Below are 27,009 nucleotides of genomic sequence, written 5' to 3'. Positions count from 1 at the left end.
AAATGCTTCAAAGAGGTTCACCTTTGTATTAAGGCCAAGTGAAATCCCAAGGATGTTCAAAAATTGACAATTGCTTATCTTATGTTTTAGGTTCTCTAAATTAGTTGTCTGAGGTCAAGTTTAATAGGAATAAATGCAGTATTATTTCTTCTATCGTCCACTCTAAAAATGGGGAAGATGGTTGTAAAAATGAAATTTAAGAGGACTTCTACTTGCAGGAAGATGAAGTGGGCATTCTTTTCTCTATTTCTCCCACTAAGTATAACCAATTCAACAATAAAAAAAGAAAAGACCTGTTTCTGTGCACAACAACAAGGATGCATCTCAAAGGCATTATGTTAAGTAAAAGATATGAGACTCTAAAGGCTATATACTGTATGAGTCCATTTATATGACACTAGAGGCCTGGTGCACGAAATTCATGCACTGGTCGGGGGACCTCAGCCCAGTGTGTGCCCTCTTGCAGTCCGGGATCCGTTGGACATCCCTCTCGCTCCTTACCGCCTGCCTGCTCACTGCTCCTTAGTGCTGCCTTGGAGTCAGGAGAGGCTCGCGCCACCAGCCTGCTGCACCAGCCTGCTGCACTCGCAGGCTGTGAGCCTGGCTTCTGCCTGAGCAGTGCTCCCCCTGTGGGAGTGCATTGACCACCAGGGGGCAGCTCCTGCATTGAGCGTCTGGTCCCTGGTGGTCAGTGCGCATCATAGCGACCAGTCATTCTGGTCGTTCCACCATAATAGTTGCTTAGGCTTTTATTATATGGATTATATAGATTAGAGGCCCAGTACACAAAAATTTGTGCATTTGAGGGGGTCCCTCAGCCTGGCCTGTGCCCTCTTGCAGTCTGGGACCCCTTGGGGGATGAACACCTGCTGGTTTAGGCCCGCTTCCTGGGGGATTGGGCCCAAGCTGTCAGTCAGACATCCCTCTGGCAGCCCAGGAGCGCTCGGGGGATGTCCACTTGCCAGTGGGGAGCAGACCCAAGCTGCAGTAGGACATCCTTAGCGCTGCTGAGGAGGCGGGAGAGGCTCCCACCACCACCGCTGTACTGGCAGCCATCAGCCTGGCTTGTGGCTGAGCAGAGCTCCCCCTGTGGGAGCACACTGACCACCAGGGGGCAGCTCCTGCATTGAGCGTCTGCCCCCTGGTGGTCAGTGTGTCATAGTGACCAGTCATTCCTAGTTGTTCTGCTGTTAGGGTCAGTTTGCATATTACCCTTTTATTATATAGGATAGAGGCCTAGTGCATGGGTGGGTGCCGGCTGGTTTGCCTTGAAGGGTGTCCTGGATCAGGGTGGGGGTTCCTCTGGAGTGCCTGCCCAGCCTGGGTGAGGGGCTGAGGGCCGTTTTCAGACTGGCCACACCCCCTTCAGGGTGGGGGTCCCCGCTGGGGTGCCTGGCTAGTCTGGGTGAGAGGCTGATGGCTGTTTGCAGGCTGGCCATGGCCCCCAGCCACCCAAGTTCCCAGTGGAGACTGGCTAGAAGCAGGTATCTGGGATTTATTTATCTTCTATAATTGAAACTTTGTTGCCTTGAGTGGAAGCCACAGCTGGCCAGGGCAGGTGGGAAGCTTGGCTTCCTCCATTGCCGGGGCAACCAAGCCTCCTGCTTGCTCCAGCTCCTTGGCTGCCAGCCACCATCTTGGTTGGGTTAATTTGCATATAGTTGCTCTGATTGGCTGGTGGGCGTGGTTTGGGTGTAGCAGAGGTGTGGTCAATTTGCATGTTTCTCTTTTATTAGATTAGATTCTAGAAAAGGCAAAATTATAGTGTAGAGAATAGGATCAGTAATTATCAGAGATTAGAGGCTGGGGGTGAGGTTGATTTTATAGTGTCTGCATGAAAGGATTTTTTGGAGTGGTGGAATTGTTATGTATCTTATAGTCCTAGTTACATGACTCCTTGAAAATTTACTGTAAATTAAAAAAATATATTTTTTATTACTCCCTCAAATTCAATTGCTTCCCATAAAACATTAAAATATTGGGAGGATCCCACTTTTTCATTGTAATACTTAAAATTTCCACTCCTTCACTCCCAATTACTTTAGGAAGTTAGGTAGTTTTTCATAGCCCATAAAAAGCAACCTCAGAGAGCATTTACCACTATCCTTCCATGTTTTTCTTGACTAAATGTAACTCCTTTCCTTTGCTTTAGACATGAATCAGCATGCATTCTCTAATCTTTTCACAGAGGAGATGCCTTAAATTGGCACTTCACATATGCCTTCCTCTTTTTTTCTTTTTTCCTTTTCCTCTTAATCTTTTCCACACATACATACGTGATTATTCCATTTGTTCTCTTATTTAGCAATCCATATAAACACCATGCTAGTGTCTTAGTATTCAAAGATTATTAAGGCATGTTTTCACTTGAAACTCAGTCTTGGAGGGCAGAAGGAGGATACATTAACACATAATGATGTATAATAGTGTCATTGAGTCATAATAGAAATATTAATGAGCGTGATGTAGCACAAAGGGTGAGTAATTCATCCTGTTTGGATGGGTCAGGGAAGGCTTCACACAGAAAAAAGGCATAAAAATGCCTCAAATGAAAATTAAAAGTTTAAATGTCATTTGTGACTTTGGGCCTGACAGCTTAAGAAAAATAATGAAATTTAGTAGTAAAATGATAAGGAACAATCTTTTAACCTTCAGCTAGGTAATATTGAGATGGGGTACAGTAGTGAATTTTGTAAAGGTTTTGTGGAAAATCACTGATTAAAACAAAAATATAGAATATCTTGAAGCATCCAAAGTTATATGTAGCTGGTAAATTTAGTTCAGTGTCTTTAATTGCATAGGTAGTAAAATTAGCTAGTTTAGAATATAGAATTTTAAAGTTCAGTAGTAAATAAGTAACTGTAGTATCATAGAAGACCAGAGACTATCAATTGGTAATATACAACTTACTAAAAAATGATCAAGTATAATGAGACACTATGTCACATTTCCTATGAATTTATGAGTTAATTATATTTACTAACATTGGGGTTTGCTAACTTACATTCAACTTAGATTTTGCCTTGATTCTGAACATTTTTTCATTATACTTGTGGACAGTGAGTCCTTTTGTTCTTGTTTTTAAATTTCTGTGCTTTAGCATCGTTGGTCTTTTGCTTTTTCTTGACTGTACCTGGCACATTTATACCATAGTTCACCATTGCCCTGCATATTCCCGCTGTATAAAAAACACACTTCTACATATCTGAGTGGTTAACATTTTAAAGTCTTAACTTCTAACATATTTTGTGATTTACTAATTATTATTGTTTATTATCTTTCTTTACCTCCACTAAAATGTAAGCTTACCTCAGGGCAAAGATCTTTGTTTTGTTCACTGATGTATCTCAGGTCTCTAGAAGAGAGCCTTGGAAGTGGTAGGCACTTCCCAGTGAGTATTTGTTGGGAAATAGAACTCCTGATGCAACAATAATTTCTGTGTTGTTGTTTTTTTATTTTTCTGATAGCATCTGGATTCAGACTCTTAAAAAATGAGTTAGAATGCCTGTGACTTGACATTTTAGAATTTCTCCAATCCAATTGAACTGTTATGATACCTAAGCTTTTCTCAGGAACACTGGCTTGAACCTCAAAGCTCTTCCTGACTTAGATGATAAACAGTTACCTCCCCATGGGGCCACCTTTTGAAGTGCAGTATAAACACCCTTAGAAACAATGGGTAAAGATAAACCTTTCCATTTGGCTTTTGAATTTTCTTTGTTAATTTTTGAAGGTTTTCCAACTTTTGATTCTTGGTGTGCATACAAAATGAGACTTGAATTGTTTCTGGAGTAAGATATGAATACAACTCACCCAGTAAAAGCCATATACGCAGGCCAAAACATGATACAATAGATAAGAAAGTGACTCTGAAGGTTACCAGAGTTTGGCTTTTAGACAATAGACAAGACTGCCACTCTGAGTAACACCCTTTAAAGTTTTGTACCTGGAAATTTAGGAAAGCTTCAGCAGATTTTCTATCTCCAAAAATTACAATATTCAAGGAATTTTGAAACATCCCAAGTTATATATAGCATGGTAAATTTAGTTCACTGTCTTTAAATTGCATAGGGAGTAAAATTAACCTATGTAGAATATACTAAGTTTAAGGTTCAGTAGTAAATAAGTTTGTAGATTCTTAAAACAGAAAGTCTTAGTCCAGTGAAGGCGAACCTATGACACGCATGTTAGAGGTGACATGTGAACTCATTTTTTTGGTTGATTTTTCTTTGTTAAATGGCATTTAAATATATAAAATAAATATCAAAAATATAAATCTTTGTTTTACTATGGTTGCAAAGATCAAAAAATTTCTATATGTGACATGGCACCAGAGTTAAGTTAGGGTTTTTCAAAATGCTGACATGCCGAGCTCAAAAGGTTCACCATCACTGCCTTAGTCTCTAAACCAAGTATGGTAAAAAAGGCTAGTGACAGGAAAAATTAAGTAGCACTCAAATTTCCATACCCTTTATGTATTTTTTTCCATTGAAAAATATTGCTACACTTTATTTATTCTTAAGCTTGCAGTCCTCATTGTTTTCTGTTTCTCTAATAAATTTTTAAAAACCTCTTTTTTCATTTTAAGATTTTTATCCCATACCAGCCATATAGGTAGACTACTTGACTTCGCTTGCATTCATATTTTTAAGGGAAGAAGGAAAGAAGGAAAGGTATAAAGCTTTATTATAATTCCTTAATTTAACCTCTTTCTGTATGTATACATTTGTCCTCTTGGGCTACCAATCAGTTTTTGTCTTCCCTCTTTTTCATAATCCTCATAAAAATGACAAGAGGTTCAAGTTACAAAGCTAAAGTATTCGTAAAAACTTTCAGAAATCCCAGACATAATTGTAGCTGGTAACTTTGTATATCTATCATATATATTCATATATATATATATGTATATATATATATATGCCTATGAATGTGTATGTATATATTTATATCTTTTGCTATGATCTGTATTTTGCCCTTTGTATATTGGCCATACTATATTTCCATTTCATTTTGTTTTTTAGTGTCTTAAACTTGAAATTAAATTTACATGACATAAAATTCACCATTATAACCATTCTAAAGCATACACAATTCATTGATTTGTAGTATATTCAAAATGTTGCACAACTGTCACTATTTTTTGGGTGGTGACCACATAATGCAGTGATGGTGAACCTATGACACGCGTGTCAGAGGTGACATGCAAACTCATTTTTTTGGTTGATTTTTCTTTGTTAAATGGCATTTAAATATATAAAATAAATATAAAAAATATAAGTCTTTGTTTTACTATGATTGCAAATATCAAAAAATTTCTATATGTGACACGGCACCAGAGTTAAGTTAGGGTTTTTCAAAATGCTGACATGCCGAGCTCAAAAGGTTCATCATCACTGACATAATGCAATATACAGATGATATATCATAGAATTGTACATTTGAAATCTATATAATTTTATTAACCAACTAGGGGTCCTGCGCACGAATCTGTGTGCGAGTAGCTCACCACCGCTTGCCTCAGCTTGCACCCTGCCCTCTGCTGCTCATAACTCTCTGCTGCTCATAGCTTGCGCCCCACCCCGCCCCGCCCACCACGAGACCCATTATTCACCTCCGGGTGGTCGTTACAGTGTGATGGCATGATGACCACAGGCTTTTTATAAAATAGATGTTACCCCAATAAATTTAATTTAAAAATAATAGAATTAAATTATAAAAAAGAAATTAAACATATAAACATTTAATATTATATATTTTATGAAATAGTGTAAACAATAAAATATATATTTTACAACAAAGGTTTTATTTCAATTGCAAATGAGAATCTTTTCTACAGATAAGCACTCCTTGGGCCACTTGGAAATAATGTGAGTTTTGTCTTTCAGATATACTGTGTGTGTGTTAAGGATTTACAATTCATATGAATTGTAAATTCATATGAAAAATATTCACCCTAGGTATACTGCATATTTACTATCTCATTATTTTTCTTATTTCTGAAGTTGCTAATGAAAACTCATAACCAGCCAGGAAAACTAACCGATTTTTTTTTCTACATGTTAGATTTTGTCTGTAGCCAAAGGAGTAGATCAGCAAGAGGCTACAGGGAACAGATGTACTAGGTCTAGGCAGGTATTTTCTGGGTCTAACCTTTCCCATCTATAATATGAAAGAGGTATTGAAATTTGCAGGTAATTTGGAATCTACTGGATTGTCATTTGATCTAGATGCTTCTGGTGGCTTATGGTCCAAGCTGTTTGCAGTAGCTTTTCCATATGAAGGGCCTGTCCTGCCTCAGGCTTTAGATTATCCTAAAAGCTCTCAAACAAACAGCAGCTGGCATCAGCATGCCCCATACCTATCAATAAGAGGCCTAAGACCCAGCACTAGCACCAGCCTGTCTTACTTCAGAGCTGGGCCTTGCCTGGGCACTTACTTCCAAGCCCAATACAAGGAGCAGCCATCTGCAGATCTCTCTGTAGCTCCTGCTGGGTAGCCCCAGGCAGTGGCTGACTTTGCACCTCCCAGGAGGCCCCAAAGCCAGTACACCTGTTGCACAGTTCCAGACCATACCAGATTACAACTCTATACATCCACAAGCGACACACTAAAGGAGCCGATTCAGTAAGCACCAAAGTCGCATTGAAGCAAGTCCTGCTCCATAGGGGTGTCTCCTACACAGCAGCTCTTCCACTGTAGTCACAGCTTGTCTTCATAGACAGTTGGCCTGGAGGTCAATTCCTCCCAGTGACGCCAATAGCAATCAAGGCTTAACTACAAGACTGTGCTCACAGCCCACGCAGGGGTGCACCTAGAGAGCCCAGCTCAGGTGACTGGGGAGGCTGAGCCAGTGGGCCCTACAAGACACCTACTATACAAGGCCACTCTACCAATTCCAGGAGACATAGCAGCCTACCTAATACATAGAAAAAACACAGGGAAGCAGCCAAAATGTGGAGAAAAAGAAACATGTCACAAATGAAAGAAATGGAAGCAAGCAAACTACTGGATACAGAGTTCAAAACAATGGTTATAAGGAGCCTAATGAGAGGTTCAAGGGACTTAGTCAGACTTTTAAGGATCTTAGTGAAAATTTCAGACATAAAAAAGGACCCGTCAGAAATTAAGAATACATTAACTGAAATAAAAAATAATTTAGAGGGATTCAACAGTAGAGTAAAGGGTTCCAAGAATTAAATCAACAATTTGGAATATGAGGAAGCAAAAAATACCCAATCAGAAGAGCAAAAAGGAAAAAGAATCCAAAGATATAAAGATAGTATAAGGAGCCTCTGGAACAACTTCAAGTGTACCTCATGGGGGTGCCAGAAGGAGAAAAGAGAGTGCAAGATATTGAAAACCTTTTTGAAGAAATAATGACAGAAAACTTCCCCATGTGGTGAGAGAAATAGACTTACAAGTCCAGGAAGCACAGACAGTCCCAAACAACAGGAATCAAAAGAGGACCACATCAAGACACTTCATAATTAAAATGCCAAGGGTTAAAAGCAGCAAGAGAAAAGCAGTTACTTACTTACAAGGGAGCTCTCAGAAGACGGTCAGCTGATTTCTCAACAGAAACTTTTCAAGTCAGAAGGGAGTAGCAAGAAATATTCAAAGTGATGAATAGCAAGGACCTACAACCAAGATTACCCAGCAAACTATCATTTAGAATTGAAGGTCAGATAAAGAGCTTCACAGACAAGAAAAACCTAGAGGAATTCATTACCTCCAAACCAGTATTACGGGAAATGTTGAAGGGTATTCTTTAAGAAGAGGAAGAATTAAAAAAAAAAAAGATAAAAAATATGAATAATAAAGTGGCAATAAATACATATCTATCAACAATTGAATCTAAAAATCAAAATAAACAGAAGGAATCTAATGAACAAAATAAACTGATGAATAAAATAGAACCAGGGCATGGAAACATGGAACAGACTGACGAATCTCAGAAGGAAGGGGGACGGAGAGTGCGAAGAGATTATCCAAAGATCTTATATCATACTAGAGGCCCAGCGCACGAAATCGTGTGGGTAGGGTCCCTAGACCTAGCTTCTTGCCATCAGGGCTGTCTTCTGCCGTTCGCCAGTCCCAGGCTGAACACTGCCTCTGCTGCTGGGCTGTCAGGCTGTTGGGGTCACCAGTTCATCCCTGGCTGCTCAGGGGCTCACACGGGTGCCGCTGCCACTGGGGCTCGAGGCGCTGATGGAAGCTGCGAGGCGCGCCCGTGACATACTGTCCTGGTATGAGCGGCACTGAGCAGGCAGCACATTCCATCAGCGGTAGACCCAGCGCACGCGCATGGAGGTGAAGTCACCAGCGCCTGCTTTCCCACAGGCTTGAGCCCCTGAGCAGCAGGGGATGAGCTGGTGATCCCAACAGCCTGACAGCAAGCCCGGTCCTCCTGCCACCCACCCGGATTCCCTCGTTCACCATCGCTGATCCATTGGAGCCTGTTGGCCGGGGGCAGGGACCAAGAGGTCAGCCGTTCAGCCTGCTCTCCAGTCCCCAGTCCTGCCCTGCTACCACTCGCGGGCCGGGGGGTGAAGGGGGATTGGGACCAAGAAGTGGTCAATGCCACCTCATGGCAACTGGTCGAGTGGTCTTTCTGATCATGACACTTATGGCCTCTGGCCTTTTATTATATAGATATACAGTACCTATGGGCACAGGCAATAGGGTGGTGAAGGCCTGGGGCGGGGTGGAAACCAGGTGGAGGGGGCAATGGGAGGAAAAAAGGGGGACATCTGTAATACTCTCAATAATAAAGATTTTAAAAAGCAAAAACAAGTGTTGGTGAGGATTTGGAGAAAAGGGAACTCTCATATACTATTGGTGGGAATGTAGATTGGTACATCCACTGTGAAAAGCACTATGGAATTTCCTCAAAAAATTAAAGAATGGAGCTGCCTTATGACCCAGTGATTCCACTTCTGGGAATTTATATGAAGAAACCCGAAACACCAATTTGGAGGAATATATGCACCCCTATGTTCATTGCAGCGTTATTTACAATAGCCAATATTTGGAAGCAGTCCAAGTGTCTATCAGTAGAGAGTGATTGCTGGGGTCCTGCCCCAGCAGGTCCAGGGGTCCCCAAAGGTGTGGACAGAGTCAGCGAAGAAGGAATGACACGGAGGCAGCGTTCAGTTGACCAGCATGGTTGGGTTCTCCTGGTTCTATCTAGGATCTCCAGTCAGCTTCTGTCGTCATGTTCTGTTGCTAGGTTCTCCAGACTGGTTCTGTCAATCTAAGTTCTGTACTATCCACCTTCTTACCCTACTTATCCTCTATAGGGGGGTCTGCAGTACCCTGGTGGAGTCCTATCTGTCCCGAGTGTGGGGGTTCTCAATGTGGGGGGGCTTACCTAGGGGAATCCTGTTCCAGGGGTTCCCAAAGGTGTAGACGGAGTTGGCGAAGACTATCCACCCTCTTCCTATGGTGGAGTCCTATCTGTCCCGAGTGTGGGGCGCTTACCTAGGGCCTTTTTGGGCGCCAGATGCTGGGGTCCAACCTCAGCAGGTCCAGGGGTCCCCAAAGGTGTGGATGGAGTCAGCGAAGAAGGAATGACACGGAGACAGCGTTCAGTTGATCAGCAGCCTAGCCAGGATCTCTAGCCAAGTTCTGGTCAGGATCTCCAGCGAAGTTCTGGTTAGGATCTCCAGCCAGGTTCTGTAGCCATGTTCTCTCACTAGATTCTCCAGCCAGGTTCGGTCGCCAGGTTCTAGTCAGGTTCTCTTGCCATGTTCTATCCAGGTTCTGTAGCCAGGTTCTGTCTCTAAGTTCTTTGGCCAGGTTCTGTCGCTAGGTTCTGTCTCTAGGTTCTGTGTCCAGTTTCTGTCCAGGATCTTTTGCCATGTTCTCTCCAGCGAAGTTCTTCTGTCTCTAGGTTCTGTGTAGGTTCTGTGTCTAGGTTCTGTGTCCTGTTGTCTTGTTACATCTGTATTTATACCAGTTGATTCCAATCCTATCAATCTCTATTCCAAAGGTTAGGGCATTTCTTATCTCCATTCCAGGGAGTAAAGATTATGTAGCTTAAGCATGATTGTTCGTAGTTAAAGTGATTAATTACCCGCCTGGCACTTAGTTAAGGGGTTTTATTCCCTCCCTAACTTCAGGGGAAAATCCCTACCTGGGGAAACAACCTTTCTCAGAGAGGTGACCTTGGTTAAAACACATAGTGCCAAGAAGGTGAGCAAACATATTAAGAACAGTATGCCATATATACCAGGTCCCTTGAAACAGCAAGGATGGACCAGCTCCCGGCAAGTGATTAAAAAGATGTGGTACATTTACACACTGGAATACTACTCGGCTGTAAAAAAAGAAGGAAATATTACCTTTTGCAACAGCATGAATGGGCCTGCAGAGCATTATACTAAGTGAAATAAGCCAGTCAGAGAAAGACAAGTACCGTATAATTTCACTCATGTGTAATCTAATGGATAAAATGAACTAACAAGCAAAATAGAGGAAGACTTATAGAGAGCAGGCTGATAGCCGTCATGGGGGGATTGAGCAAAAAGAAATAAAAACATGGACATGGACAACAGTGTGGTGATTTCTGGGAGAGGGAGAGAGAAGGAGGAGGTTGTAGGGGGATAAGTGGTGATGGATGGAGACTTGACTTGGTGAAGTGAACACAATACAGTGTATAGATGATGTGTTGTAGATTGTGCACCTGAAACTTGTATAATTTTTGTTAGCCATTGTCACCTAAATAAATTCCATAAAAAGGAAAAATAATCCTAATCTATAAATTGAGTTTAATAATAGATTCAGTAATTATTTCCCACTTTATATTAGGGGTTGATTAAATCATGACATACATCTCATTATGATATATCTCATTTGATACATTTTTTGAAGTTTATTTTTTTCAGTAACGTTTTCCTGAAATCATTTTTACTTTTATTACTTTTTGATTATGTAAATGACTACAAATAAGATACATAACTTTATTTTCAAGGCAGTGATAGCAAAGTAAATGTGGTTTAAACATTAACAATTGGTGTTTATTTTTTTCATAGCCTAATTTTTTTTGACATTTGTTTTTATTTATTTTTTTAAATTTTGTTTTATTGCTTAAAGTATTACAAAGAGTATTACATATGTCTCCTTTTTTTCCCCTGCCCTTGACAATCCCCTGGCATCCTCTACCCCCCAGTGTCTTATGTCCATTGGTTATGCTTATTTGCATGCATACAAATCCTTCGGTTGATCTCTTACCCTCCCTCCTTCCCCCCAGCCCTTCCCGGCCTTCCTGCTGTAGTTTGACAGTCTGTTTGATGCTGCTCTGCCTCTATATCTATTTTTGTTCATCAGTTTATAATGGTCTTTATTATCCATAAATGAGTGAGATCATGTGGTATTTTTATTTTATTGACTGTCTTATTTCACTTAGCATAATGCTCTCCAGTTCCATCCATGCTGTTGCAAATGGTAAGAATTCCTTCTTTTTTATAGCAGCATAGTATTCCATCGTGTAGATGTACCACAGTTTTCTAATTCATTCACCTGCTGATGGGCATTTAGGCTGTTTCCAAATCTTAGCTATGGTAAATTGTGCTGCTATGAACATAGGGGTGCATATATCCTTTCTGATTGGTGTTTCTCCATAGCCTAATTTTTGATTTATTAATTTTTTAAATTAAATTTACTGGGGTGACATTAGTTAATATGATCATTTAGTTTTCAGGTGTGGGTTTCTATGTTACAAGATCTGTATATTGCACTGTGTGCCCACCACCCAAAGTCAGATCATCTTCCGTCACCATATATTAGGCCCTCTTTACCCTCCCACCCCTGCCCCCTTCCCCTGGCAATCACCATACTGCAGTTTGTGTTCACTAGTTTCAGTTTTATATCCCACATATTAGTGAAATCATATGGTTAATAGTGAAATCATATGGTTAATCATATAACAGAATGAAAAGCATTCTGTTCTGATTTGCATTTTAGTGCTGAGAAATTTTCATTTTTGTTTGTTGTAGTTGTAGCAAGAACAGTATGTCCTCCTATGAGGCTTCAAAGAGGGTACCAATTTATAGATCCTTTTGGATATGTTTCAAAATTCAATATTTCTTTTTGATGTTACAAATGAAGGTAGGAGGAAGGTAGAGACATGGATGTAGCAAACAATACAACTGTATATATCTTTTTCCGTTCATTTTCATACAACATTACTCACTGTGTTTGTTTGGTTTTTGTTTGGTTTCATAAAGAGTCTGAGTATTTAGAAAGGTGTGGGACCATGTCCTATTGGAGATTGCATTGTTAGGTTATGAGAGAAGAAAATATTATTTGGCTTTGGAGTTTTCCTGTATAATTATAAGAGGAATTTCCAAATAACATAGTCAGAATTTATAGTAACTTTTCCAGATGGTGATTGTGAAGCAATAATTGAAAGCTGCTGTAGGAAATAAAACAGTATTTTTCATTAAGTAATCATTTAGTCGACGTTGGTTAAACTGAAGAACATTTTACCAGATACCTAAGTGCTCTTCTCATAATTCAGAACCATACAGATTTTAACTCTTCTAGGCCAAAAGTAAGAGAACTGCTGTTCAAAATGAATTTGATTATAACTTTTAGAAAAGTTAACAGTAAAAAGTGTTTAGTTTTAAAGTTAAACACTTTGAGACATATGCAGTTCAAGAAGTAATTTTCCTAACTCAACGTAAATTCTGAGGTGCAAATCTAGCCAATTCAGCCAAGCTGTTGCTCATTTTGCATTCTGTCATCACCCGTTTATTGCACTTGGGAGAGAACGATGGGGAGGTAAAAAGAACAATTGTTTCTCACTTATTTCTATGACTTACATAAATTCTAGACTCTCCAATAAAATAGGCTACAAGGGACCAGCTTCGTTTGTGTGCTGAGTGTGTAGCTCATATTCATCCTGAGTTTAGTGTTTACTGTGTCAGAATTATGTGTAGCCATCTAATTTCGGCTATTCAGTTTGCAATTATAAACTTGATGGCAGGTTTCTTAAATATCTGTGTGTTGTTGTTGTTGTTGTTTATTTTTTTTAAAGAGATTTCCCAAAGTTGCAGATGGCTGGCTCATCTCCAAATACCTCTTCAAGGTACTCTATGCTGGTGATGTCTCCCGCCACTGAGCTGCGCGGGAGCATGGAATTGACTTACTGGGGAGGGCTGTATCAGTTAAGTGATCTTTTTTAGTACATTGCATGGGTTTTGCAAAGCTTTCTGTTTTTGTTTTTGTTAATTTAGAGGGCACAAGTATGCTTATGCTAATTCTTTAAGTAATAGCTTGTTGTAAACTCACACAATATAATAATTCATTTACTCTCCTTCCTCTCCATGTGACTCCCCTCCGTATTTCTCTTAAACCCCATGGTTTTAAGTACTATTTTATTAACCAAGTATGCATATCTGTGTTATTTATATTTTATTAGAATGCTTAATGATGTATGATTTATTGGTTATCTCCTCAATTTTGTAAGTGCTTTGTAATAGTATTTGTATTACATGCGAACCAGGGCCTCAGGGAAGCTGTGTGAATTTTCAAAAATCACTCAGTAAAGCATACATGGGCACTATCCACAATAACTGCTTTGCCATTCTTTAACCATTAGTGGGACTGTATTCTTTAGTTTCCTTTCTCCCAGGTAGAATGCGTACTTCTTATTCGTTTAGTCAAAATACTTCTATTGAGTTCCTGCTGTGTGCAAAACACACTGCTGGGCTCTGCACTTATGACCTAGCCTTTTACTATATGTTTTAATTAGAAAATAAACGTTCTAGTGTTTTCAAAGGTAATACTAAGATAAAGAATAGAATGTAGAAGAGAAATATCTTCTCATTTCCTCAATCCTAATTCCCACAAATAATAATTTTAAAAAATTTCTTTTATGTTCCCTATGTATATATAGCCTTAATCACTATTGAAATAAATTATGCTTGATTTCTTTAGGTCTGCACTTTTTTTGTGTGTTAATCCTCACCCGAGGATATTTTTCCATTGATTTTTAGAGAGAGTGGAAGGGGAGGGCAGAGACAGAGAGAGAGAAACATTGATGTGAGAGAGACACATTGATTGGTTGCCTCCCAAACGAGTCATGACAGGTGTCGAGGCTGCCACCGAGGTATGTTCCCTTGACTGGAATCGAACCTGAGATCCTTCAGGCCGACGCTCTATCCACTGAGCCAAACTGGCGAGGGCTAGGTCTACACGTTTCTACATAGCTCTCTGTATGGACCTCAGCCCTCGGTACTTTAATTAAATCTGCCAGTATTCTAAACCTTGTATTAAAAAAGCTGGTGAAGAAAAACACACACAAAACTCTTGTATTCTACTTGGCAAGATGGCCAAATGACTGGGATAAGTAAACCTATTCAGTCAAATTCAGTTTTCAGATTTTCAGGTGAACTTGTTTATCTTAATTTTTGGTTTTGGAAGATTAATATGTGACTCACTTTTATTGTATAGGTACATACTTTAGACATTTGTTTTAGGTATCTGTGATAAATTTCTTAGCAATGAACAAGACATTAATTGTTGCAGTAAGGGATGATAATTACATTTTATAGATTAGTAACTGATTCATATTTGCTAAATGATTTCCTGAAGCATCCTGTAAGTAACATACAGAACTAGTAATATAAATACAATTACCTAGTCAAGACTCAGACTTCTTCTTAAGATTCAGTATAAAGTGTAAGTTAGTTTTAAAGTTTTTAACTTTATCTTTTTTAGAACAGTAATATATTTTATGTAGAATATTATTCAAGATCATAATTTTATCTTCAAAGCTGGATGAATGGTCTAATAAATATGAATCTCAACTAATAATGCTACTTTATTTATTTATTTTGTTAATCCTCACCAGAGGATATATTATGAAGTGATACTAATTAATCTTCTCATTGAGAGAGAGAGAAACAGCAATGTGAAAGATACACATTGATTGGTTGCCTCCCACACATGCCCAACTGGGGCCAGGGATCAAACCTGCAACTAAGGTATGTGCCCTTGACTGGGAATTGAACCCGAGACTCAGTGCACAGGCTGGGATGATGCTCTATCCACTGAGCACACTGGCCACGGTTCCACTACCTTTTTTAAAAGGAAAAGATTCTAACCTCTTATAGAAATGGGAATTTTCTCTGTTTAGTAAAAAGGTAGTGGAAAATATCAAACTGATTTTATAAGTTAGCAGTAAGAAACTTAGGGCTGTTGTCACAAAATTTAAAGTGAAAAGTGTAATATCTAACTATTAATGTATTGCCAAAAATAAATCCACAAGTAATCAATTTCCTTTAAGCATCTGAAAACATTTGCAGTGATATCAGAGTGATTTATTAAGATTTGATGTGACTGTTTTTATTACTTGTCTATATGAATAGTAGCTACAAGGCAATAGTCTGATATTACCATCTAGGTGATGTATTATAATGCTGACAGAACTTCACCTTGTGAGAACAGTTTTCCATTCGTAATTAAGCACTAATAAAGACTGGAGAAAGGGAGTCACTTAACATATTCATTTATCTTTATATTATCAAAAGATTATATGCCATTAAGCACTACTTCATTAAAGAAACACTTATAAGCCAAACACAAACATTGCATGAAGTGAATAGGCATTTGACTTAACTAATGGAGAAGAGTAATTTTAGAATAATATTGGATTCTAAAAATTACATTATATTTTTAGGTGCAGAAATGAGGCAGTTTCGTGGGAAAGATATGACATAGCTTGTTAGTAGCAGTTCACCTTTTAGTCTAGCAAACTTTTCACCACTTATTTCTGTGCATGAAACAAATTAGAGTTGGATTAATGGAATGGAAGTAAATGTCAAAAGCTTGTTTAACTTTGTCATTGGTAAAAAGTCAACTTCTAAGAATATATATAATTGAAAGCATATTATACATCTATACTCATCAGAGCTTCAAAAAGACAATTTTTAATGACAGCATATTTCTTCTCTGGAATAAAATTTATTCAAGATGCAGGTTAGTGTCTTGTAAAGTGATTTGCTTTTCTGGTTATTTTTAAAGGAAATGGAATATCTTGGAAATGATTATTTATTACACTGTTGGTTTTTAAAGGCACAATCAGATTGTAGTGTTTTGTTTTGTTTTAATATTCCTGTTGAATACTGGTTACAGACTAAGTACAGTGTTTTGCTAGCAATTAATCTGTTTAAGTAAGAGTGATATTCAAGTAATAATATTTCAAATAACCAATTGAATACTTCTATTATTTTTAAAATTTTTAATTGATTTTTTTTTTAAGAGAGAGAAATGTTGATGTGAGAGTGAAACATCAACTGTCTCCTGCACTCCCCCTACTGGGGATCAAGCCTATAACCTGGGCATGACCAAGAATCAAACCAACAACCTTTCAGTGCACAGAAAGACGCCCAACGAACTGAGCTACACTGGCCAGGGCAAACAATTCTAAATTATTTTAAACCAAATTCAACCCTTTTCATGGATGCAGAAATTATTTAATTACTTAAATAAAATTCTAGGACATACAGACAATTTACATGAAAGTTTGTTTAGTGATTCTAACAAGGGAATCCACCTTCTCCTAATCAAAGCTGATCTTTTGAATGTGGACAACAATTCAGTGTCTTGATTTAAGAACTTCACATTGGAAATGATGCACATGGGAGAGTGGAGAAGGCAGAATCAAGCCAAATCCTCCTCACATCTAGTTGGTTGAGTAGACAGAGTATTATGAAGATACTAGTTTTTTAAAACCCTGTAAGTTATGCTAATATGTCATTCTATTAATTGTTTAGTTTCTTAGTTTGCAATCTTGGAAATCTTGTCATGTCTTAGGTAAAGCCTGGTAGATCGCATATCCTACCCACAGCAAGAGTTGTAAGGATTTAGTACCCATTCTTTCTCTGTTTAACCTAATTCCAGATTTTTTAGTTTTTCATTTTCTTTTCTCTCCTCTAAAAATAGGACTTTGTTATATTCTTTTGGTTTTGACACCTCTACTATTTCTATTTTTCCTTGGCCATGTCAGACTCATGAGGTTTAAAATAAAGTCATTAGAGAAACCTTGAGATTCTCCCTTTTTTAGGATCCCTGCCGTTGTTTAGTACTCTGTTTCTTGAGGGAGGACTGGCAGCTACACCTTTTTAAAATTATAGAGTGATCCCAGTTAATTAAGGTAAAGACAATTAGTTGAGACTAGACATTTTAGGGAGGCAAAATTAGAAAGGTTGATATGAGAAAAGGTTGGATTATGGAATAAATTTTAAAGATTTTTTTAGATTCTAAGCAAGTTAAGGGAGAAACTTTTAATTTTACATCTCATTTCCACTTTGTGGTGGAAGAGGAGCTTTGGTCCCTTAACTATTTGATAGTAGTAATCATAGTAGCAGTAATTGTTAACATCTGTACTGTACTGTATGCTGATTGCTGTACCCACATTATCTCATTTAATCTCCAAGTGTTACCATGTTGGTACTACAGCTATTGTTAATTTATAGAAGAAAGACTTATACAGTTAAGTCATTTGCTCAAGATCACATAACTAGAAAGTGATTTGACTCAAAACCCATATTCCTAACCACGAGGCACCCTGCTTCCTCTCCAAATGGCTAACAAATTGACATGAAAATTGCCCTAAAGACCAACTATATTGAGATACTGTTCTAGGAACTTCTTTAACCAAAGAAGAGAAGAAGCAAAGGACAGTAATGGGGAGAGACTGAGATGAAGAAGAGATATTTTAAATACAGTATTCTTAAAGATTTCTGTTTGTTGGTAGTAATATTTGATTTTTAAGGAGACATTTGAGTTATATATTTGAGTGAGTATTTGTAGATGCATTTGTGTCTTATTTATCTATGTAAATATATTCTAGAATATTTAGTATTTGTAATCTAGCATGGAGACCTCTTGATACCAGATTGTCATTGAACTGTTACTATAAAAAGATACTAATTCAGATTTTTAAAATTCAAATTTTTATATAGCATTGCAATTAAGATCTGTTTTGTGCTGATTTACCAGTTGCATTGTTTAATAAATATTTATTGAATGCTTACTATGATCCAAGCACTGTGTCAAGTGCTAGAGATCTGTTTAAAGAAAAATAAGACACAATCCCTGCCTGAGCAGTTTTACCACCTAATATGTGAGACAGTCAAGTGAACAGGTAATTGTAAGGATAAGTAAGCAAAGGGTGCCATGCCAGCACATAGGGAGGGGCTGAATCACCATTGAGATCACACAGGGCTTATAACAGCGGTTCTCAACCTGTGGGTCGCGACCCCTTTAGGGGTCGAACGACCCTTCCACAGGGGTCGCCTAAGACCATTGGAAAACACATATATAATTACATACTGTTTTTGTGATTAATCACTATGCTTTAATTATGTTCAATTTGTAACAATGAAAATACATCCTGCATATCAGATATTTACATGACGATTCATGACAGTAGCAAAATTACAGTTATGAAGTAGCAACGAAAATAATTTTATGGTTGGGGGTCACCACAACGTGAGGAACTGCATTAAAGGGCCGCGGCATTAGGAAGGTTGAGAACCACTGGCTTATAAGAACAGGAGGCCTTTAAAATGTCCTGAAAGATGGCAGGAGTTACCTATCGCAATATATAGGCTTCCTATTCATTGAGTAACCATAAGTATATTATTAGAAATATTGGGGGGGGCGGCTTTTAAAAATACCAATGCCTAGACCTGCCCCTAAGGATTCTGGTTATTTAGTTGTGGGGGAGCCCAGGCATGAGTATGTTTAAAAAGAAGCCCAGCTGTTTTACGGGCTGCCATGGTTGGAAATCACATACCACTTCAGACACGGCTCCGAAAATGGTGCTTGCTGACCACACTTTGATGTTGCTTAGAGAGAAGCTATTACTGGGGAAGGGAAGGTTCGAGATAAAAAAAATTAATTGAAACAGAGAAGCACAGATTTAAAAATATAAAAGCCAACATTTCTACATTAAGATTAAACAACTTACCCAGGTAAGATTAATTGAATAAAGTTTTAAGCATGGATCTGCTATTCAAAGTCCTGCATAGAAATACCAATATTATGGTACACAGAAAAGAATATTTGTTCATCAACAGACACATAATTGCTCAAATCTGAATGGTAAATTCCTGAAGGACTTTTCCAGGGTTGGTGACTAGAAGAGAGCAGGTGAATGATAGTTACAGGGAACTTTGTGGCTTTATAGATGAGAATGGGTGGGTACAAGATTATGAATAATTAGTCAATATAGGATCCTAATTGATTATATTTACTTATAGTTCTGACCACACACACTTATTTCATTTCTTTGAAGTATCTACATAAGAGAAGAAAAAAGGTTATATTTTTTACTTTTTCGTTTTTCTGAGCGGAGAAAGCTTTAGAATACGACTGGTGACATTTAAATTAATGCTTAACTAGAACCACTAGGAAAATTATCCAAGTGATATATAAAAGACTATATTAGAATAATAGGATGTTAAGCTGCAGTATGTTTTTTAGTGTATAGACTCTTTTTACTTCATTTAGTTTGAATTTACTGTTGAAAAACTGTGATTGAGGTTCATTAAATAAATTTCCCAAGGTGACACCTAGTTGTAAAGGTAGACCAGGACTAGATCTCAGGCTGATTGATGTTGAGATCAGTGTCCTTTCCATTATAGCACACCACACTGCCTTTTAATTTTCAGCGTTTTATTGTTCTTGCATGTTGAATTTTCTAGTCTAGTTTTCTTTTATTTTGTATTGTAATTTGTCTCCTGAAGGTCAAGTAACCTGGTTTGGTTATGAAAGTCCTCGTAGCTTCTGGGACTATATCAGAGTGGCTTGCCGGAGAGTTTCACAGAATTGTATCTGCAGCATTGAAAATATGGAAAATGTCAGTTCCTCTAGAGCTAAGGTAAGACAGAAATAACATGAAATGTATATAATCTGAAGCAGTCTTGACCCAGTTAGAACAGTTCAAGCTCTTTGCTATAAAACATTTATTTTCTTTGTTGGAATTAAGCACTTGATCAAATTTAACATCTTTCAGAGGCTTGTTTCCTTTTTTATTGTATTTCGTTATTTTAGAATGCTCATGAATCTTTACTATTGCTTTATGAATAGCAAGAAGGTATGAAGCTAGTCACTACTGAGAACAATGAAATGTGTCCCATTCTGTGAATTTTCTGTTTTTATTGAATTACCTAAACCAGTGACTCTCAGTGTCCAGCAGAACCCTGGGGGTCCAAAATGTCAAAACTATTTTTCATGTAATAGGAAAATGTTATTTGCATTTTGCACTGTGTTGACATTCTCGTTGCTGGTGCAGAAGCAATGGTGGGTAAAACTGCTGGTGCCTGAGCACAAATTAAGATAATGGTATCAAACTATTATTAGTTATCATTGAGTTCTCCCCCACCATCAGCTCAGTCTTAAAACAAAACAAACAAACACACACACACACACACACACACACACAAAATAAAACACCCCACAGTCACTTAAAAATGTCCAGGACAATACAGTAAACATTTTTAATTTTATTAAACCTCAACCTTTGAGTACACTGTAACAGATTGAATGCGAAGCAGATATCTAGTTCTCTTTTATTAAGCCATGCATTAAGGAAAAATGTAAAAACAGTCACTTTTCTCACTAATATTTTTGTTTAGGAAAAGATAATTTTTCACAAAAATTTTATTTAAAATTAACATAGAATGGGTTTATTTTTAATTAAAAATTTAAAAGTTTATAGTTTGGGCTTGTCATATAGTAAATATTAATTGATACAACCTATATAAAGACTCTTTGGAGTCCTCAATAATGTTTAAGATTGTAAAATGTCAGAGCTGCTGTTATAAACTATATCAGCTTCAGTTTAGGAGTTGATTTTTTAAAATTGGATTGGCCATAGTAGCTTTCCTTTCTGTATATATATTTTTAAACCTTGCCTTAGGATATTTTTCCATTGATTTTTTTTTTTAGAGAGATTAGAAGAGAAAAGGAAAAACAGAGAGAAATATTGATGTGAGAGAAACACATCAATTGGTTGCCTCCTGCACATACCCCCGACCAGGGCCTGGTAGGAGCCTGCAACTGAGGTCCGTGTCCTTGACCGGAATCGCACCCGGAACCCTTTGGTCTACAGGCTGACATTCTATCCACTGAGCCAAACCGGCTAGGGCTCCTTTCTATTTTTGACACTTAATAATTACAGAATGAAACTAAGTAGAAAATAAAGGTTGAGTATAGATATGTAAGGTTTTAAGATCAAGATATAATTCAGGTCATTATTTCATAATTATAAACTTACAAATTACATGTCTGTATAATAAACAAAAGCATAACAATCATCTTTCAAATGTGTTGTTTCCAAATTTATTGTTCCTGTATCAGTTTTTATTTAAGAATTCTTTTTTTTGGGAAAATTTTTGTTCACAAAATTGACTGATACATATTGGAATTAAAACATGTTTGTAAAATATGAACTGAGTATTTTTTAAAAACAAGATTTATAATATTTAAATTCAGTGACATAATTAGAAACATAGTTAAACAGCTTAAAATTTCATAATATGGAAGTGTGTTGTTGGGTAAAGTTAATGGCTATGGTTTTTGTCACTTTTGAAGATGTTTCTAAAAGCACTGCTTCCTGCTGCACAGCCTCCTGCCAGTCTCCAGTCAGGCGTTGTCTGAGCAACAGTTAACTTTCTGCTTCAGTGTCTTCGAACTCTTTTATGTTGAATCAGTTTCTCCTGCCTCAGATATTTTTTAGGTCAATAAGTATCTTCTTTTTAAAGTCAGTTATAACTATATTTTTAAATTAAAACCTTTTTCTCAGAGATGTTTTAACTTGTATTAACAAGTTTCTTTTTAGTCACAATTATTGTCTGCTTAGTCCTTTGGCCGTCATTTTTTGAACTATTGAATTTATTCATTTATTTACTTTCTAATTGTCTGTTTATAGGTTTTAAAAATGTACAATTTGAATTTTCCTTTGCATTTTAATTGAGTTTGTATTAGTTTTCTTTATGGTTTAAGAGTAATACTTTGGTTTCTGTAGGTTAAGATTAAAAGACTAGCTGTAATTTGAATGGATCAAGTCTATGAAAATTGAAAGTAACCTAGGTGCTACATAAACTTGATTTTCTTATTTTCAAACTAAAAGTAGGAAAGATTAACATGACAAGTGTATTCTAACCTCTTTCAATACAGAAGAGAATATATTTATAGAATTAGCATGCCTCAAAGCACAAAAGGTAATTGAAAAGCTAACAAACATTAGAAATGCCACATTTGGACATGGGTGGACCAAGAAAACCCGAACCCTAGCTCACCACCTCTCAGCGGAGAACGTTAATATTTATTCTGTAAAGAAACACACAAAACACCGAAAATGGTGTTGAGTATCAAAACACCACAGAACAATCATGTTCCAAATCCTGCATTTATGCCTTTGTTTTGACCAGACCTCAAACAGATTCCATTTAATGAGGAAACAGAAACATTCTTTAAATGTGGTTGAGTTGATTGAATCCGGATTGTCCGTGTCCTAGTACCACTGTACAATTTTAGAGTCACATTGTAGTAACTTGCCACCCTGGGAGACCTGATACCTTGTCACTCTAACCTAAAATCTATGAAATGCCGACCTTTCCCATTCTTCACTTAGTCTGTGACTTGTTGGACTGATTTTCTAGGGCCTACACATAGCCTAACAATGGAATAAATTATTTGAATTGAAGATCATATCTCTATTTTCCATATCAGATATATTTGCATCTGTTTTTTCTACAGTATGCAGGGATTCTGGAACATACTATTTCTATACATCAATTTTTTAGGTTTCAGACTAGAATTAGTAGTGTTAGAAATATAACTGCGACTTAGCTTAGCCATATTTCCTATCTGCTCAGAAGCTGGCTGGTCACTGCTCTGTCCGAGAGGCAGATTAGCCAAATGTTCTCCTGACAGAGGCAGAGGGGGCATTAATCAGATATACCAGAATTATCAAATACCGTAACTTTACAGTAAGATGCAATATTGCAAAGAGGCCAGTTTTATGATCATTTTTCTTTTACTGACTCACAAATCTATCTCCCTTTTAAACCACCACTTGACAGTTATTTATTGTGATGGCCTCAACTCTGGAATACTGTCAGAAATACTTGGGGAGCTTTCAAAATAGAAAGTTTCCCAGCAGAAAACAGACGTACTCTGATTCTGCCCATTTGTTTGACACTCTATCCATTTTAACTTCATATGACTCTTTCTAAAATACTGTATTTTTCATATCATTCCTTTTCTCCACTTCTAACTGGTAGCTCCAGTGCCTAGTAGTTATGAGCAAGTTATTTATCTCTTTAGTTTGATTCACTTATTTAATAAGTATATACCGAATACCTCCTGTGTGCCAGAAACCATTGTAAATGTTGAGGATAGAGTGGCAGTGGTGAAAAAGATGGCAAAGAGCAAACGTTACACACACATTCCATTTTAGTAATACAGTAAACAAATATATACACACTATCTCAGGGGAAGTTAGAAAGTGATAAGAGTGGTGGAAGAGATCAGGAAGGATTCTGTGAAGCAGTAGTTGAGTCAGGATGTAAATTATGGAAAGAAATGTGCTATGCAAATAGTAAGCTGAGAAAGGTATAGAATAGAAGATATGGCCATGATTAAGAGTTTAGATATAATTCTCAACACACTGGGGAGCTACTTGAATGTTTCTTTTTTACTTTTTTTTAAAAAAAGCAATAGAGTAATGTAATCTGGTTACATTTTAAATGATCAAGTGGTTACAGCATGAAGAATGTATAGAAAGGAGGGTAGGGGCAGAGAGTCAAGTCAGAGGGGTTGGAGTCTAAAAAGATGATCATGGAGGTAAGAAATGAATTAGTTTCTACTTCCAGTGAAAGCAGAATAGCTTGTATCAGAGGAACTCTTCTCCCAAGAGCCACAGTAAAGGTTTGGAAAGTAATATAATTAAAATACAACACATAAAAATTTGTACTTAAAGGAAGATAGGTATGCTTAAATAGGCTTATGCATTATTAAGCAAAAGAATAAAGGCTGAAAATTAGTGATCAAAGCTTTCATCTCAAGAAACTATTTTTAAAAAGTAATAAACTCAAGGTAGAAGACAAGAAATAATGAAGAGCAAAAATTCAGTTAAATTGAAACAAATGTACACCAGAAGAAAATCAACAAAGCCCAAAGTTGGTGTTTTTTAAAAGATTAATACAATTGATAAGCTTCTAGCAAGACTATTAAAGACGAGAAAAGAAATTGTAAATGATGAGTATCAGGAATGAAGAAGAGCCCAACCCCAGAGACCCTCCCTACATTAAAAATCCTAAAGGAAAATATTATGAATAACTTCACACCTATCCATTTGAAAATGTAGGGGAAATGGGCAAATTCTTTGAAAAAATATCACTTACAAAACTAATAGAAAATATCTGAGTATTCTGATACCTATTAAAGAAATTAAATCTGTAGTTAAAAATCTTCCCCTAGCAGGCCCATTTTTAAATTGAGTGTTCTTTTTCTTATGGATTTGTAAGACTTACTTGTATTTTATGAATGAGAGCCTTACTGTCTTTTACATGTAATTCAAATATCTTTGCTCTGTGATTTGTCCTTTTACTCTCTTAAATGATTACAGTTCATCCCCTGAAATAGGAAGAAAGGTAGAGTACATGGGTATTAATTGAGTTAGGTTGGTCGGTTTGGTGGTTGTGAGAGGAGTTTTCTGTTTTCTAGTGGTGTCTGTGTTTTTTTCCTCATGTAGTAAAATATGGAATGTATTGTAACCCAACTCACAGTTCTTGGGAGGATTAAATATTTTAATATGTATCTAAAGCTCTTAAAGCAGAGCCAAACGGCAGTGGCTTAGTGGTTGAGCGTCAACCTATGAACCAGGCGGTCACAGTTTGATTCCCGGTCAGGGCACTGCCTGGGTTGCAAGTTTGATCCCCAGTGGGAAGCCTGCAGGAAGCAGCCAGTTAATAATTCTCTCTCATCATGGATGTTTCTATCTTTCTCTCCCTTCCCCTTCCTCTTTGAAATCAATAGGAAATATGCATTTAAAAACACACACATAAAAAGAGCCAAACGTACTAGTATATTATTATATTCTTAAGTTTTTACTGCCCCACAAAAATAGGAGTCTCAAAGAAGTGACCAGAGCAGGAAGCTTTGTATACCTTTTAGACAAAGAAACATACATTTGTGAAGAATTCGCAAGGCAGAGGGATTTGGGCTAAGGGTGGTAAATGGTGAAGAAGTAACAAGGTTTGTTTATGCAGCCCTCTCTGACTGGTGATGAGGAGGCCTCCCTTTCCCCTGGCACAGGGAAGTTACCTTTCACCTGGGAGATTTATCTCTTGCTTTGAGGGAACAAGGATGGGGGCAAGGGTAGATCAGAGTGACTTCAAACTTTTTCAGCTTAAGATCCACATTTTGAGGTAGCATGTTCTGAACCCTATCATCTGTAAATTTGTAGAAAGCAAGTTGGAAAAATGATTTGGCCTTATCTACTAATGTTAAAGATATACATACTCTTTGATCCAACATCTTTACTCCTTTTGTTTATATTATAGAAATCAGCCATCAGTTTTCCCAGGACCATGGGACTTCTTTCCTTGATTTTTTTTTTTTTTTTTTACTGTTGATGTACAGTATTTTATTAGTTTCAGCTGTACAACTCAGTGATTTATATAACTTGTGAAGGGATCACCCTGATAAATCTAGCACCATACACCCACCTGGCACCATACATAGTTATTACTGTGTTATTGACTATTTTTCTTATGCTATACATTACACCCATGACTATTTTGTAGCTACCAATTTATGCTTCTTAACTCTTTCACCTTTTACACACACACACACACACACACGAAGTGTTGACTACTTTTAATTTTTTCCCCCAAAGAACTTCAGTGACAAACAATATTTGTGTCTCTGGGAAAAAACGACAACAACCTTCATGGTTCACCATTATCTGACTGATAAAGCCTGAAATGTTAAACCTAGTTTCTCATTCCATGGCCCCAAAACTTTTATAAATGGTCTGTACTAGTAAAAATTCTTTTGTTGAAAGAAAAGAAACTGTTAAACATCATCACAATTTAGCCCTAGCCGGTGTGGCTCAGTTGGTTGGGTGTCATCCCATGCACCAAAAGGTTGTAGGTTCGATTTCCTTTAGGAGTACATGCCCAGGTTGCAGGCTTGATCCTTGGTAGGGGGCCTGCAGGAGGCAGCTAATTGATGTTTTGCCCTCACATCAGTGTTTTTCTCTCTCCCTTCCTCCTTTCTCTTTCCTATATAATAAAGAGGCAATATGCAAATTGACCATTACTCCAACACACAAGATGGTCACCCCCATGTGGTCAAAGATGGCCAGCAAGGAAGGGCAGTTGTGGGTGATCAGGCCTGCAAGGGAGGGCAGTTGGGGGTGATCAGGCCTGCAGCAGAGGGCAGTTAGGGGGGACCAGGCCTGTAGGCGAGAACAGTTGGGAGGGACAGGCCAGCAGGGGAGGGCAGTTAGGGGCAATCGGGCCAGCAGGGGAGCAGCTAGGCATTGATCAGGCTGGCAGGGGAGTGGTTAGGGGGTGATCAGGCTGCAGGCGGAAGCAGTTCAGGGCAATCAGGCAGGCAGGCAGGCGAGAGGTTGGGAGCCAGCAGTCCTGGATTGTGAGAGGGATGTCCCAGATTGGAAAGGGTGCAGGCTGGGCTGAGGGACACACACCCCCCAAGCACGAATTTTGTGCACCAGGCCTCTAGTAAATCAATAAAAAAAATACTTTAAAAATTATCACAATTTATTATCACAATAACAGAATTCCACAAACATCCAAGAACTGGAAACTAGGTGTGGCCCAGTTTTGTATGGATTGAAATTAATAAATGAGGAAGCAGGACTTTCCCCACATTTCTTATCTAGCAATAGATAAGAACTAACTTTCTCTGGAGAGCAACTTTTCCTTGCTTCTGTTTTGGTGAAATCCTGGCCTTTTGACT

General features: G+C 37.7%; 1 protein-coding gene across 3 annotated transcripts in view; it reads left to right on the top strand.

Annotated features, from left to right (window-relative positions):
• Positions 1–27,009, top strand: part of RUNDC3B (RUN domain containing 3B) — a 109,245-nt gene that overhangs the window by 21,189 nt on the left and 61,047 nt on the right. For 2 of the 3 annotated variants that reach the window (XM_036328287.1, XM_036328286.1), the window contains exon 3: positions 19,761–19,894. In XM_036328287.1, the coding sequence (XP_036184180.1) occupies positions 19,761–19,894 (134 nt within the window). Of the gene's footprint in view, positions 1–13,039; positions 13,091–19,760; positions 19,895–27,009 lie in introns of all 3 variants that reach the window. The other variant, XM_036328288.1, reaches the window with a different exon arrangement.

Source organism: Myotis myotis, unplaced genomic scaffold, assembly GCF_014108235.1.
Source record: "Myotis myotis isolate mMyoMyo1 unplaced genomic scaffold, mMyoMyo1.p scaffold_m19_p_11, whole genome shotgun sequence".
Classification (NCBI taxonomy): domain Eukaryota; kingdom Metazoa; phylum Chordata; class Mammalia; order Chiroptera; family Vespertilionidae; genus Myotis; species Myotis myotis.
The sequence above is the reverse complement of the archived record's forward strand: the minus strand, read 5'-3'. Positions and strand labels throughout refer to the sequence as shown.